Genomic DNA, 16,297 nt, shown 5'->3' with positions numbered 1-16,297 from the left:
AAAACAGAAAGACAATTAAAAAGACAAAAAATGAAAATTAATAATTTTGAACTGTTGCATGATTCTACTCGCAATTTAAGGTGATGAAAAGTCAGCAGGAAAGTTGTGGCCTGGTGAACCATCCTGTTGTCCAGTTGAGAAATGTTCAGAATTAATCTTTATCAGTTTTCGAACCAAAATATCCAAAACACGCAACAAAAACACAAGTGTCCAAACTGCTCTTTTACTATCAGCCCGAAAGTACGATATATCTCAATATATCTTGTAGTGTTTTTTTACATCGTACTTTGTGGCTGATAGTATATATATTTTGGAGAGAGGTGTTCATATGTGCCGGGACCAAGATGCTTTAAAAGTGGTGAAATATAGGAAAAGTAAAACATAACTGTACATGTATTTAACTGTATTTTGTATGAGCAATTAGAAATTGGTTACAATTCGTTGATAATTATTGTCTATTTTTCTATTGTAACTTGTAGAATTAAAATCTATGTTTGTCAGTCCTGCATTATGTATTGATCAAGCTTGTCTTAAGAAAGGGGCAAATATCTTTTTACATTTTACTTAACATCTCATTTTCTGTATAATATATAAACAATGAAGTTTTTCAATTCAGCAATTTTAAAAATAAAGTTTTGCCACTGTTTTATATATCAATAGTTGATACAGTTTTATAATCTGTTCATTTCAGTCATATGTTATGTTTTTTATTCACAAGGACCATCCAAAAACTTTGCATCTCATTAATCAACAAATTATTATTGTATAGTTTTAAAATAAAGTTTTTACACTGTTTTATATATCAATAGTTGATATAATTCTATAATCTGTTCATTTCAGTCATATGTTATGTTTTTATTCACAAGGACCATCCAAAAACTTTACATCTCATTAATCAACAAATTACTATTGTATAGTTTGAAAAATAAAGTTTTGCCACTGTTTTATATATCAATAGTTGATATAATTTTATAATCTGTTCATTTCAGTCATATGTTATCTTTTTATTCACAAGGCCCCCAGCCAGCATGACCATATCGGGCCGATATGGGATTAATGTCGGCATGTCGGCAAAATATGCCGACTATTGGCCGACGTCGGGCCGCTGCAGTGCCGACATATTGAGTTTTTTGAAAAACTCTAATTGCAATGGCATTGTTTACTTAATAATGTGAATAAATTGTCCTGCATATGATTTCAATTACTAGAACCACATTAACCACATTTCGTGTCACATCAAAAAAGATATATCGGGTCTGCGTCGGGCCTACATGACCTATCAATGCAACTATTTTGTATATCGGATTGACATCGGTAAGATATTGCGTTTTCTGTTGAATTGAAAATCATGCAGCAAATAATTGTACATTTTGATATGAATTTCTAAAATAATCATAGTTGAGTTTGGAAATGATATGTGGTTTGTAATTAAATTCAATATTTATGTTTTTACTACATAAACATCACTCTTTTATTAAATTTTAAATGAAAAGCTTGAAAATATTCACTGCAGTCCTACAATAAACAGATTAAGCGCCAAAAAGAAAAGCTAACAAAGGAAGGTGATGAAAAGCATGTTTTTTAATGTAATGATGATTCAACAAATCTGTAAACGCTGTTAATAATTTGATTTTTACACTTAAAGTTATTGGAAAAATACAATTTATCTGTTTGTCTCTTTTTTTAGATGTAAAATTATGTTTGAAAATATTTGTCACATGATTTCGCGACATGCATTATCATGGTAGTGATTGTCATTTGCACATTTAAGTTAAAATATATGTCTTTGTTATCTTATTTTGTAAAATAATTATCTTTTATTTTGTGTTTTTGCAGGTTATGCCAAATGCTTGCTGTTAGATGTCATCAACATGCTAGCATAAGGATGATACCTGGTCGATATAGGACCAATATCTTTCTACTGTTGGCTGACATCGCACCGCTATTGTTTTGATGTAGGCCCGATGTCGGCAAGACATATCGGGCCTATATCGTTAAGATATCGGCCCGATATTGTATTGCCGATGTCGGGCCAACATCATTCCTATTTGCAGCCGAGGTTAAAGCCGACATCGGGCCGTCATAGAAAACCATGTCGGTTTGATGTCGGGCCGATATAGAATGTTGGCTGGGGGACCATCCAAAAACTTTGCATCTCATTAATCAACAAATTACTATTAGCAGTTAAATCGAAGAAATTAATTTGTTATAAATGTTTAGCCAAACAGAGTAAATAATACGAGAGAATATTATAATAATTTTAAAATAAAAATATATAATACATAATCTTATAATTAAGTTTTGATTATTTATATTAACGTATATGTATTTGATTTTTTTTTCGTTTGACTATATAATTGATAACGTAAAAAACCTACGTTATGATGTTAATATCAAATTGTTATTCTTTTATTAATAAAAATCTGTGAAACGAGCGTAAAAAGGGGGTTTCAAATATTCATATAAACTGATCGTCCATTGTGAGATTTGTCCAGATTCAAAGCAAACCGGAAATATGTTTGAAAGACAACGTATAATATGAATAAAGATGTTATGACGGGACAACAAACATGTACATGAAGTTGGTATTTCATAATTTTTTATTTTGCTATAAAAGACATTTTAAAGTCAGACATATGACTGTAGATTAAAACAGTTTATTTTAAAATTTACAAAGTTAATTTTAGAATTCATTTCTCACTTTAGTCTGTGTTGGAGCATAAACCTGGAAAGATAAAAGCGCAATAAGTACCAATTATGAATTTTATTGTCAAAGTAAAGCATTGATTATAATAATTGCTAGGATTACAAGGACTCATTATGCTCAAAACTTTTGCCAACTGATTTCAAACTCCCTTGATCCACGACAGTGGTATGGACCGTACTAGATAACATGTACCCCTCCGTACCAAAAATGACTTCACATACCTAACTATCTAATGAAATTAAAGAATCTAACGTTTTAAGTTTCTAATTTTACAACAATGTTTTTATGTCTCGAAATAGAAATACATTTGTCTTTATGGGTCTTTATTTATTTAATATCGGCCGTATATGCAGTATCAAAATTCATTACGTTGAATTCTCCTTCTTCTCTGGTTATTGCTTTATTATTCGTTGGTAGCAAGCAAAGACAACTCAAATGTATATGCATCATTTATATTTTATTACTACAATAATAATTAAAGGTATGTACACAAAGTTCCTCCAGTATTCTTCTCCATCAAGTCACCTCAAAACACAACTTAATCTGAATTAAGTCTGGACGCAATTTTCTATATGATTTGTCTGTTAAGGTACACATTTTCATTTACAAGTTTGCAACACTTACACTACACGTATTTCGATGGAAAAACACAATTCTTTAAAAACGTGTTGCCTGACATTGTGGCACGGTAACGGACGTTAACAGCCTTTGAAAAATAAATACACAAAAGGGTATTTAGTGTCATTTGAACTGAAAGATCTTTTTTTAAAAATTAATGTAACAAAATGCATTACCAGTATTTCAAATGCAAAAATTGGTTCACCTTCTGATATTGTGGTGCGATTGTAGCAAATCAAATATAGACATGCCCTGATTTTTAAAAACCTAAATTGCATGGAAAGCTCATACAATAATTTCAGTATACACGATGTGGGTAATGATAGTATAACGAGGCGTATTTTTAAACAAGAAATCCTTCAAACCTGTCTTAATATCCTTCAATCAGCCATCATGGAAAAATATAGAAGTATTTCAAATACAAAATTGAATGATGTTCTAAAATGTTTAAATACATAAACTACATCAAATAACAAATATGATTGCTCCAAAACATTTTGATGCTGGACGCTGGTGATTCTAAGAAGTTTCTCTTACTTCTAGAGCGATTAAAAATAACATCTCTAAACACAAACAGTACGAGTATGACTACTGACAATATATCATAAATACATAACACATGAAATAGAAATCTTACAGCAACATACAACACACAACACATGAAACAATTTAAAAGCAAACTATAGAAAGATAGATACCTAACAACAATACTGTTGACAATATAAAATAAATGGTCTGAAAACACGTTGGCAAAATGACATATTTACAAGCCATTAAGAAACGTTTTTCTGGAGAATTTAATTCAGAGTTATTGATATCTTTTTTCTTTTTTTTTTGGCAGCTTGTCTGATGTAAAAATTCAATATTTAAAATGCCATTTAAAGTTTCTGTCTTTTTGTCAGAATACGGTATTCCCGCACTCTAGAAATACACCATTGTAAAATCACCAACACAGGAATATCAACATAGACATCGGTTTCGTCCCAAGTAGAAATGTCGTCTGGGATATCTCATTCAGTAGTAATAAATTAGGTCATCAAAACCAGTCAGTTTTTAAGTTTTCGTGATCGAGATTTGTATAATTGAAATAATTAGGTTGAATATTTGATTATGATGAACATCAATGACCAACCCATTATATAGATGTAATTAGGCTTACCGTCTAGAAATAGCCTCCGTTTTGTAGCACTTTTTCTTTTTGTTTCTTTGAATTACATGTTAAAACCTTAAACACTGGTGAGTCTAAGTATGCCGATTATTGTTACTCTTTACTTTATGTTGGTTTTGTCGTGACAAGGTGAGTCTAAGTATGCCGATCATTGTTACTCTGTACTTTATGTTGGTTTTGTCGTGACACGGCTGATATATGTAATAAGATGGGACATACATGTTCAATAAAAAGCCACTTCTTGTCGAAGCCAGTAACCGCTTGTCAGAAGTAATTAGTCAGTGCAAGAACGATCTAATAGTTGCACAAACAATTGTTTATGATTTTTCTATTCTATTCTATTGCGCACAAACAATAAGAAGAGAATCAAACATCAAAATATGGAGAAATATTTTCTGTATGATAATCGGATCCAAAGGCATACAGAATTTCTTTGTGATCTCTTTTACCCTCGTTTATGAGTATTATGATTCGTAGGTTTTGCAAATACGCATAAGTCTGCGAAGAAGTGCTCCGAACTTATACATGTCAATACATGTATCTATATCTTGTCTACAAAGAATAGGTTCCTGATGTAGTTGAACATTCCCGATTACCTGTAAAATATTCATATTTTGTCACTATATTTACTTTGATAACGGTTGATATAATTAATTACCTAGCGAAGTTACCTTTCTGTGTAAATTATATTATTTATTTTAGATAATATGGGTTTATATTGAGAAGTAACATATTGTCCTACCACCTGCTGATCTAAGAAAGATGAAACTAGCTATTAAAATAGTGTATGATACAACAGGTTATAGCGTTAATTCTAGTGATTTATTTCTATTGTAAATCTCGAAGCAGATACCTTGTTGTCAGTAAGCTGAATAAATATGGAATTTTCCTCAATCTTTCCCATCATCAGGGAGCTGCTGTGAAGAACATGGAGAGTCTGTGCAATCTGGTATGTGATTCGTAAAGCGACACCTGTGGGTAAAGGTTTTGACATCTGTATTATCTCTGCAAGGCTTTTGTAAATGTTTGATCGAGACGAATCGTCTGGTATATAGAACCGGCGCATTATAACAACTTTGTTGATCAGGAATCGTTTGCCAAGGTCTGAAAACCAAACAATAATGAATAAAAAGGAGACAGTGTTTACTGTATACGTATTAAGATATCCAATATCTTGTTACTTAGGTTCAGAACAGACTGAAATAAGTTAATCTAATGATTAGTTTTGCTATACTTCATTATTCGTCTATACTATACGATTATGTGCAATGCGAATGATGTTTTTTTTTTATTTTCCCTTTGCATTATGACAGCGAGAATCGTCTATGGTTTCAATTTCAATAGCATTGTTTGGTAGATGTCTCGTTGTTTAGAAAATGAGTTAGAATACCAACAAGGCAAGGCGACGTTACAGAACGCAGACCCGACACAGACACAATCCAGCCATACCAGCAGGGCACCCAGAAGGCATCGAACCAAATAAAAAAACAAGAAAGGAAACAAAAGCAATATATGATGTTTTATACTTATGTACATGTATTGATATACTCTTGACCCGTGTAAGACTCGAATTCAAACCCTGTGATTGCTAAGACAGACAAACGGAACTTCTGGCTAAACTTAACTTGTAATTTATTAATCATATATAATTCAAATATACACTGAAATTATTACAGAACTAATGATATTATTATTATTTACGTATCGCTTGAAGTTACGTATATTCAAAGTTTATTGACCTCTTGAAATGTTTATTTGAATTTTCTATTTGTAAATAAAATACGTATACAGTAACAATTCCTTATGTTCTGTCCATTTCGTCTTTCTTAATGAAAGTTTAAGTTACTATTAGTAATTTTTGTTTTAAAGTGTTGCAAATTAAAAAAATTTTCTTAATAATTTTTTTAAAAATTTTTTGATCGGGTTGACAAATGGCGCTGCCTCCTATGCAGGTTATTTTATTTCTATATATTGTGCAAAAATTCTGATTAATAGGATGTATGGTTGAAAAAGCTGCTGGTCTCCCTTGTATGTACTTTTTTTATTCTTTTTCACGAATCTGAATTAGCAACTAGGATGGCGCGTGAATTCCAGCCAATACGAGTTCAGATAAACTTTTATCCGCGGGAGATGCTTGTCATTACCTACAAAGCCTGGACGCCAAAGCACATAGGGAAATAATTATGTTGTTGTTTTCCAAAGAAAATAGACCCACATGTCGGCGAAAGAAATCATATTTCAACGACAACTTGATAAGAGCCCCTAAGTCATGATGAATTAGTGTTTTGTAACCTTGGTTAAGACAAATTGTTATTCCAAATTGTAACTTTCATGTTGTAGCCGTTTTTGTGAGCCGCGCAGGAAAAAAATTGACTGGCTCGAACATTTACGGAGTTTATAATAATTTGGCCTGCAATTACATGCAATGATGATATCTAGATATATTTCAACGTTTTGTTACATGTAAATATTATTTCCTTTATTACGTATACTGACTCGGGTGATTTGGTAATCACCGATTATTTTCATAATTATTAAAGCATAATATTGTTGTGGGTTTTCACGACTTCCGGGTTTGAGCTAATGAAAATCATTAGGTCATCATAGAAAGTGGTTTAAGCTTATCTGGAGCGAGTTGTACTCAATAGGTTAGCGTTATGACCCTATGTACGTCTCTATCACCTCATATTATAATATATAATAATTATTACAATATTTCAGATACTTGTAGTCTGCGGTTTAAAAGTTAATGAACTCTTTCTAATTATAGATAGATTTTTTATGTTATGTATTTATGATTGGAGTTTATGTATGGTATATATGGTGCTTAATAAGAATGTAATTCTCTTCATACATAATTACTTCATCTAAATTAAATATGTTCAGTGCTAGAACTCACTGTATTTACTTGTGTTTAAATGGTATAAATCTATATCTAACAAAATACTTTTTGTTTCCATAATTGTATGGTCGATTCTTATAATAGTTGTAACATATTATGTTTATTATTATACATGTATGAACATTGTGCATATTCAGAAAAACAATATTCAAGAACAAAATATTATGCTGCTCTTTTAAGCAGATTCGTTCATTCGCCATTCGCTCAAAATGAAATATACCATCATTTGTCTTTCATACAAGCATTTTGAAACTATACTTTTCCAAAATTGAAACAAAACCTTTGTAAACTGTAGTAGCAGAAATATAGTTTTATACACTCTTACAATGCATATGCATCAATTATATTTACGAATATTTGAAATAATATTTACGGTAATTGACAATATATCATGTAACGCGATTCAATATCGTGATGTACACTCACCAGTGCGAATTGTTTTCACTACTTGTTCGTCCATACATGGTGTAAAGCTCTGCAATATTTGAATTGAAAACTTCGTGAATAATATATAACATATACATTGAAGTCAGGAAATTGTAAGCATAAATATATAATTGTTTGATATCCTTATTTCAATAAACTTACAATATATACGCATAAGAAAATATGGAATATTACATTTTCAAAAGAGAAACATATCTAAAGCGCAGATATCAAAGAACCTAAAACATTTCAATTAAAAATACTCAAGCTAAGGATCTCATCTTGTCGCCATTAAGATCTAGTGTTTAATAAAGCAGTTTTAATTAAGATATTGTGGCGCAAGATTTTATTACGCTGCACGCTTTGACATTGAATGATTATACCTTTTTACCAAGTATTGCAGTCAATGTATAAAGAACGGGGTTTAACGCCGAATTTACAGGCAAAACAAATACAGCTGTCCAAGCGTAAACGTCTCCAGATATAACTTTTCCAGACATGGCCATTAGTCCTACAATTATAATCTGGGGTATTAATTTATCATCTCATTTTTGTATTGTTTTTATAAGATAATGAAAATCAGTTCGTACACAAGGAGAGTGTAAATAACACCAGTAAAATTTAAACAGTTATTCAAATCAAATAAAATATAACTAAACAAGGGAGTGTTTATTTTAAATAAATATAATATACAGTTCTAAAATCTTATGAATTGAAAAGAAAAAATAGATTTTGTAATAATATGCAATACCAGCTGTTAGCTTATGATTCGTTACACATAAACGGAGTATGAAATTTTCATGTATTCATCTAAAATCTATTAAACATGTTCGAATTGTTTGTTTAAAATTAAGATGCATTTTTATATTTTGTTCACAGTAATTGTATTTTTCACATTAAAAGTTATGAATCATAAGACAATTGCATGTCAATACTTTTTTAAAGTTTCACATACGTCCGCAATTTTTAAATTTAAATAATATTTCTTTTTTTCTTATGTAATAAATAAGTACGCAAGAACAGAGCGATTAAATACAGAATTAAACACTTTTACAGTGATAATTTACTTGTCACTAACAGCGTTCTATTATCTTAAAGGAAAAAACATAATAAAAGTAATGATTAACATACCTATACATCCAATAGGGAACCAACACAGAAAGTCTGTGGCTACAACCAACAATAAATTTCTCGCTACAATAAGATCCTTCTTTCTCCCAGACTGTGTCTTTTTCAAAGTTCGTTTTGAGTTTCGAATATCCTTAAAAATTGACCATTGTCCAAGTGTGATGAGGAGAAACGTTATAAAGTTAAAAACAACAAAAATCAAAACGGAATAGAGCCAACCTGGAGGTCTATCTCTTGTTAAGGGGAGAGCAATACAGACACCTGACTTGTTATAAAATGAATGGTTAAAATATGTGGAAAACAAGAGCGGGAATAAGGAAATAAATAAACAGAAGAGCCATGTGACAATGGAAAACGCAATAGCCTTTTTGGTAGTAAATCGAACTTGTCCAAACGGATATTTGATGACCAGAAGTCTGTCTAGTGTTATTAAACAGAGAAATACAACGCTTGCTTCTGACGACAAGGTAGAAAGAACGCCAGCGAGAGTACACCACGTGCTGTTTCGCCAATAGTCATCCATAAAGATATATCTGAATAAGAAGATATCACAAATCTAAATGTATAAATTTATCCATCCATAATTAAAGAGGGGATTTTGAATTAAGACTTAAAATTTCCTTTTATAAATAATCTTCATCTTAAGCTATACAGACCTGAAAAATATTTCATTCTTGCTAATTTGTAAATATTTTGAGAATTCAAAAGCGTTTAAAAATATAACATACCGATTTCGGAATAAAGCATCCGCCACAGCTATCATTATTAAGTATATACCCATTAGAAAGTCAGCTACTGCTAAGTTAGTAACAAAAATACCATATCCTAGCTTCAACCGCTCTCTGTCGAACTGCAGACGATAAATAAATGACAAAATGTTTCCTAGCAACGCACAAAGACCAATCAACCAAAGCATCGTCTGTAACACTGATATTCTCATCAAGTCTTCACACGAGGAGAACTCATCCTTTTGAGGAAAGCAATTACCTTCCGGTACATGATTTGGTCTGACACAGCAATATTTATAGGCTGGTGTATGTAAAATCTTTAGTGATGAGACCCCTGTAAACATTCCTTTGTCAAAAGAAGCAATTTTATTAATTTTGAAAGAAATCTGTTCCACAGCGAGATTTCCAAGCCCAAACTCTTCAATGTTTTCAAAATAGTTGCCATGAATTTCAAGCAAATCAAGATTTAAGCCAGCAAATGTATTTGAGGCAATGGTTTTAATCTTAGTTGATGATATTCGCAGGTGTCTTACAGACTTTAGGAACTGGAATGTGTATGATTCTAATGCAGCCAGGTGACTATTTCCATCAAGTTTCAACATAGTCAAACGTTGTAATCCACTAAATACAGACGGAAATAACGTTGTTATCAAATTGTTGCTTAGGTCAAGAACTCGTAAGTTAATTAGTTTCGAGAATGCATTCGGTTGTATTTGGGCAATTTTGCAATTGCTGACATTTAATATATACAAAAACTGGAAATGTAGAATATCTTTACTCAATATGTTCTTCGTTTCTCTATTTTCGCGGAGGGCTAACGACCGTGTTTGTTTTGGATATGAAGTTATTTCAGTGTCGTTGAAAGTTGTGCATCTTGCTGCAAACCCTTCACATGTACACTGCTTGGGGCAGATGAAATCACAAAGAAACTCGTCATCACCATAAATACAATCCCGGACCCCATCACAAACTTGATCTAGATTTAGACACATTTTGCTTGATGAACATTTGTAATAACCTTCACATGCTGTCGAAAACTTCTCTGAAATTAGAAGAAAACACGAAATAAATTATTCAAGTCCTATTAGAATTAAGTACTTGACAAGACCTAATAACTTTACATCATGCCGGTTGCCTTCAAATTCTAATGCGATTTCAGGATGTTAAAGATAAATACTTTTTATTGAAAAGGAAAAGAATTTTAACACTTTACATTGTTAAATTTAGCTTAACATTTTTACACACAACAATTTATGACGATGTATCCCAGACAACTGAAACAAGGCAATAAGAACATTTATCCAATGCATTTAGGTAAAAATACGCTAGCATTAACAATTTGAGAACCTTTAAATTCTAGTGCAGATGAGAGATATCTTTCTAATATAATCGTATATGTCATGAATATTGTTACAATTTCTTCTTCCATGACAATTTAAAAGGTATATTGGGTCATAATAATATTATTAATGACATATTATTGATATCAAAATATTTCTTTCTACTTATTTCTAAAAATACCAACATTTCTTCTGCACTGTTTCAGTATCTAAAATGATACTCATTGGTCATGTCTTTGAATCATATATTTCTTCTTCTGTGTTACAGCATTTTTATGGAGGTCTTTTTAGAATTTGTTACTTTAATGACAAACAGTTTCTATCTTGCTCTTTTTTCACGTGATAAACAACTGACGTGGTCTAAATCGATAATTGAAAAATATCATATTTGACATGTTTGCCCATTCCTAAAAAATGGGTTAATGTATTCATATGAAGATAAATGTGACTTAAAATTACTCACCTTTACATAGTCCTGGTAGATACCGTGATGCTAATGAAGAAAAGATTTTCCAATGACTGACTCGCACATCAATAACAAAATTGAATTCATTTTTATCAATAGCATCCGACAATTCCATTATACGATAAATGGTGATGTTAGGATTCTCAGTTATGTTTCCAAACATTAATTCACCTATCTTCTCAGACATTGGGCTACTTTGAATGTATAAGATCGACCTTTCAAAATTATGTGTAAATGGTATTGATGCCAAGAAGTTGTTGGCTAGAATTTTGTATTCACACTCGTAGTTTCTGTCAATAAATTCAAAAGGTTTCAGTTCTTTGTCAAATGTATTAAGCATGCGATGTGTAAAAGTAATTCCCTCAGATAGGACGTACGATGAATATTTGATACTTCGTATTATACTTTTTGGTGAGTGTAGTTGTTTGACCAACATTTCAAGATCTGGTCCTCTTACATCGCCCTTTTCAAATACAATAAGAACCTCTCTTTCTGAGTCGTCACATCCTTTAATGATAAATATTGGCGTTAGTGGTTTTGATGTCGGAAACAACGTGAATATGCATATATATATTCTCTACGATAACTTATAATGTTTATTTTATTAGCATATTATTATTTGTAATCACGATTTAATCAATGAGTTATGCTATATCTAAAATAACTTACAATGTTTAATTTATTATTTGTAATCACGATTTAACAATAAGTTATGCTATCTATAAGATAACTAACAATGTTTAATTTATTATTTGTAATCACATTTTAATCAATAAGTTATGCTATCCTTGAAATAACTAATGATGTTTAATTTATTAGCATTTTTTTGTAATTACGATTTAATCAATATGTTATGCTATCATTCAGATAACTTATGATGTTATATATATTAGCATTTTTTTCGTAATTACGATTTGATCAATATGTAATGCTATCTCTAAAATAAATAATAATGTTTAATTTATCAGCATTATTTTGTAATTACGATTTAATCAATAAATTATGCTATCAAATTATATGTATAAAACATTTAACCTAGTCATACGACAATAATCTTACCACAATCAATTTCATCTTCTGCGTTAGGACAATGTGCAGTACCATCACATAAAAACATAAGAGGTATACAGTAACTGTCTGGGCATTGAACCTTGCCTTTCGGACATGTCATATTACCTGAAATGAAAACTTTATACTCATGTACATGCCGATTGATTATGTGCAGAGGAATATAAGGGTTTTCTGCCAGTAGCATATCAAAATATGAAGCGAGGGACATTAGCGTTATATATATAAATAAGTTATTTGTAATAATATCTGGATATCCCTCGGAAGCAATGAAGGCAATAACAAATTACTGACCACTTCCCGTATGCTCGGTATTATTAAGTATATTCGTTAGGGCAAAAATTACATCTATGACGCGAACTAATATAACTGCTTTAATCACAAAATAATTGCATGACAATTGCAGATTCGGTTTGATTGAGTAAGTACACAAGGGGTAATGTAAAAAGTATAGTATCCCTCAGTCCCCGAACACTGACTTGAGCAGTACTAAATTTTCAATGCTTATAATTGTTGGAATCAATGATCCCGTAGGACCAGAAACATATAACAGTACCAGCACTGAAGTGATGTACGGGACAACATTTTACAGCTGCTCAGGAAGTTTATATTACCACAGTTCTGAAGGTGCGCCCCAGATCTACACCCAGTAATCAATCCAGATCTGTCAATATTGTATACACATTCCTCTGACTTATCTACTACGTTCTTATCATCAGGACAACTTTTGGAATTTTCTTCAAATCCAGATTCTGAAATATACGAGCGAAAAATGGTTGGAAGTCCTTTAATAATTAAACTACAGATCATTTATGAAAACACACTCAAGAAATATCTTTTTAGAAAGTTATTTAGAAAAAAAAAGAAAATAAGATAATTTCTCTCAGAGTAATAAGTTCAACCAGTACATCATTCAATTAGATATAAATATATTGTAAATCATGAATTTGCAGTTAAATTTCTTACTTGAAAGGAAATTTGAGCCACCAATGCCTTCGGGTTGATGTCTTAAAAGTTCATCATCGGATATTTCTGAATGACAAACGTATAGTAAATAATAAATTTATCAAGATATTTACTGGACAATTAATGCAACATGTAGTTACTTTGTCATTTTTTCTTGTTATATCCATACGAAAGAAACAAAACTACTTTATCCGTAACAAATCAAACATGAAGCGTTTTTAAATTACGTTAAAGAAATATTTTATGTTTTCATTCCAATTACCTTTATTTTGCATGGACAACAATATTACAATATGAATGAAATAATACAATACATTATGAAAGAGACTTTGTAAAAATGTTACTGTATTTGAAAATTATTCTTCATCATTCTGTAAATCAATGTTTTGAAATGTAAAACATTTAAGGTCATTCTCAATAATACTATTATTTAAAAATAGTGTTTTATTAGTCGGCTGTTTTCAATTCTTTTTATATATCACGTGATGAAATTATCTATTCCGTTGACACAAACCTTCTATGCACGTTACATTTCCAATACTGAGTTGAATGTTCTCATAATTTACAGACGTATTTTTCCAGACTAAAGTTCTGTGTAACGTCGTGTATTGATATTCAAACAATAAAAGGTCCTCAATTTCATCATCATTAAGTTGTTTCAATGTGTTGCAATATTCAACAGATCTGGAGAGATATACATTTGATAGTACTTAAAACTCAATTTTTTATTACCATGTCCATGTTTTCTATATTGCTCTTATGAATATAATATACATGTAAGGCATGACCATCCAAACGGGCACTAACAGGAACTAAAAATTTACAACATAGGTCAGATATATACCTTAAAGGACACCTGTAAGCAAAATTTAAACAAACTTTACCGTTTCGAAATCGAGTTATTGCCACTTCTCTGAATTTAATCTATGATGTTAGACGGGCCCTTTTTTATAAATAAGGAACCTTTAAATTATCTGCAGTACCATCTTTATGAAAAATGTTTTCCCAGTAACTTTTCGTAAGAAATAAAATGTAACATTCAGCTAACAATCCACATGAGCAGAAAAATTGTTTCTACTCAAAATTTATAAAATGTTTATAAAAATGTTACCCTATCCCTTCCATTTTTAACATGTATCTGGTCAATTTCCTAATTAAAATAATCCGTAAAATTTACTTAAATTTTCTCAAAAGTATATTGGTTGATCTTCAAAATTATTAAATACTTTGCAAATATCAGGTACCATATTTGTAATAAGATTTAGCATTAGTTAGCCAATTATTACCTTTATTAATTCAATGATTAAACTTAAATTATTTTTTCTTGCCAAAATAGATCCGAGATATACATAAATATTGTTTAAAGAAAAAAAGAAAAATGTTGACCCTTCTGGGGTTTGAACCAACGGCCCTAAGTTTGAATGTATTCAATAGTAGTTTTGGACTATTGTGATATTATTCAAAGCGGATGTAATGCATTAGGATGGTCGTACCTTAACATTAAACTAACTTTCAAATAATATAAAGTCTTTTTTAATGATATATCTGTCTATTCCTACATAATAAAGAGCATAAAACATTTAACAAATAAAATATAATAGAATTACAATAGGATTGTCACAAAAATACGATCAGTGTATAAACACACTATGAAGAGTCTGTTAAAATATACAAGTCCTATTTTGCGTTTAAAACTTCAAAATGATTTGGATTAAGAAAGAATAGGTCTTTAACATCGATCTCCGACACTGCTTGTCCAATATGTTTACTCCTGCTGTTTACTCACCCACATATATTCCCATAATGTTAAGTTCAAAGTTTAATAACTCGACTAAAATGCAACAAGTAACAGTAATATTTTATTTAAAAAATGGTAATGTTACACAAATTCATAAAGGGTGAGATACTTTTACAGCCATGGAAATAATGCTTAAAAGTGAAAATTGCATAGTCGGTTTAATTGAATTTGTTCAAAAGAAATAATAGAAAGGACATGCTCCTAACATCGACTTCAGCAGTATATTAGTCTTCAACGCAAAATAGTATTGCAAAGAATGATCCCAATGGGCAACAAAAGTTTAACAACAATTTGATGAAATACAGTACAATTTCTAATACTGCCACTCAATGCTTGACCACATGTACCTGTTGAAAATAACAACACTTTATTTTTATATTATTTCAGTTATGCAGAACAACAGTACTTACGATATTTCTGGTTTCCAACTTATAACCAATGTGACTATTAGGCAAATGCAGTGAGAGTATGAATGTTGAAAGTCTGGGTCATCAAACATAGATACTGTCTGAAAAACTGGACTACATGATTGTATAACCTACAAATACAACATGCCTTGACTGTTACAGTACGAAATGGAATATTCATGTAAAGAACAAGATAAAAATTGGATTGAAACATAGATTGGTTATATATTTGCGATTCTTTTTATTTTATAATTATATTCCTCAAAAACATGTACATATATCAACAAACGTTATTCAATTGTGTTAAAGCGATTTCAACAACAAACATATGTTAATGCGACATTGCCCTAAACCAAAGCAACTTTGAGAGGGCAAACGTGGCCCAAAGGTTAAGTTCTATCTCTAAGCCCAGTAATATAATCTAGATCACGATATTATGTCCTCATATAAAATAAATCAAATTCTAGGAAGCGGACTCCAAATGATTTATATTGTTTGCAGGGTCGTCTGTGGCCGTATAGTTTAATTTGTTGATACCAAGCCATTTGTCTCGCCTCTGTGGTTTCGAATTCCGC

General features: G+C 30.9%; 2 protein-coding genes across 2 annotated transcripts; both read right to left on the bottom strand.

Annotated features, from left to right (window-relative positions):
* Positions 1–4,514: 4,514 nt before the first annotated feature.
* Positions 4,515–5,563, bottom strand: LOC132740858 (uncharacterized). The gene is made up of 2 exons (XM_060728899.1): positions 5,347–5,563; positions 4,515–5,089 (listed from the first exon to the last, which is right to left on the bottom strand). The coding sequence occupies exons 1-2, from the start codon at positions 5,557–5,559 to the stop codon at positions 4,958–4,960; spliced, it is 345 nt and encodes a 114-aa protein (XP_060584882.1). The 5' UTR covers positions 5,560–5,563; the 3' UTR covers positions 4,515–4,957.
* A 2,635-nt stretch (positions 5,564–8,198) lies between these two features.
* LOC132740857 (G-protein coupled receptor GRL101-like) lies at positions 8,199–15,819 on the bottom strand. The gene is made up of 9 exons (XM_060728898.1): positions 15,726–15,819; positions 14,032–14,201; positions 13,518–13,583; positions 13,166–13,303; positions 12,543–12,659; positions 11,481–11,990; positions 9,678–10,719; positions 8,953–9,482; positions 8,199–8,332 (listed from the first exon to the last, which is right to left on the bottom strand). The coding sequence occupies exons 1-9, from the start codon at positions 15,812–15,814 to the stop codon at positions 8,199–8,201; spliced, it is 2,796 nt and encodes a 931-aa protein (XP_060584881.1). The 5' UTR covers positions 15,815–15,819.
* Positions 15,820–16,297: the final 478 nt, after the last annotated feature.

The sequence above is a fragment of the Ruditapes philippinarum genome, unplaced genomic scaffold (genome assembly GCF_026571515.1).
Source record: "Ruditapes philippinarum isolate M1 unplaced genomic scaffold, ASM2657151v2 ctg7967_1_1_1_1, whole genome shotgun sequence".
NCBI lineage: Eukaryota > Metazoa > Mollusca > Bivalvia > Venerida > Veneridae > Ruditapes > Ruditapes philippinarum.
The sequence above is the reverse complement of the archived record's forward strand: the minus strand, read 5'-3'. Positions and strand labels throughout refer to the sequence as shown.

Bases quoted from the DNA above. Each gene is read 5' to 3' on its own strand.
- LOC132740858 (XM_060728899.1), bottom strand. From the start codon at position 5,559: ATGCGCCGGTTCTATATACCAGACGATTCGTCTCGATCAAACATTTAC. The intron at 5,090-5,346 runs GTATCTGCTTCG...AATATTTTACAG, and splicing joins TTCAGCTTACTGACAACAAG to GTAATCGGGAATGTTCAACT.
- LOC132740857 (XM_060728898.1), bottom strand. From the start codon at position 15,814: ATGTTTGATGACCCAGACTTTCAACATTCATACTCTCACTGCATTTGC. The intron at 12,660-13,165 runs GTAATATAAACT...TTTTCATTTCAG, and splicing joins GGCGCACCTTCAGAACTGTG to GTAATATGACATGTCCGAAA. The intron at 10,720-11,480 runs GTGAGTAATTTT...TTCTAATTTCAG, and splicing joins TCTACCAGGACTATGTAAAG to AGAAGTTTTCGACAGCATGT.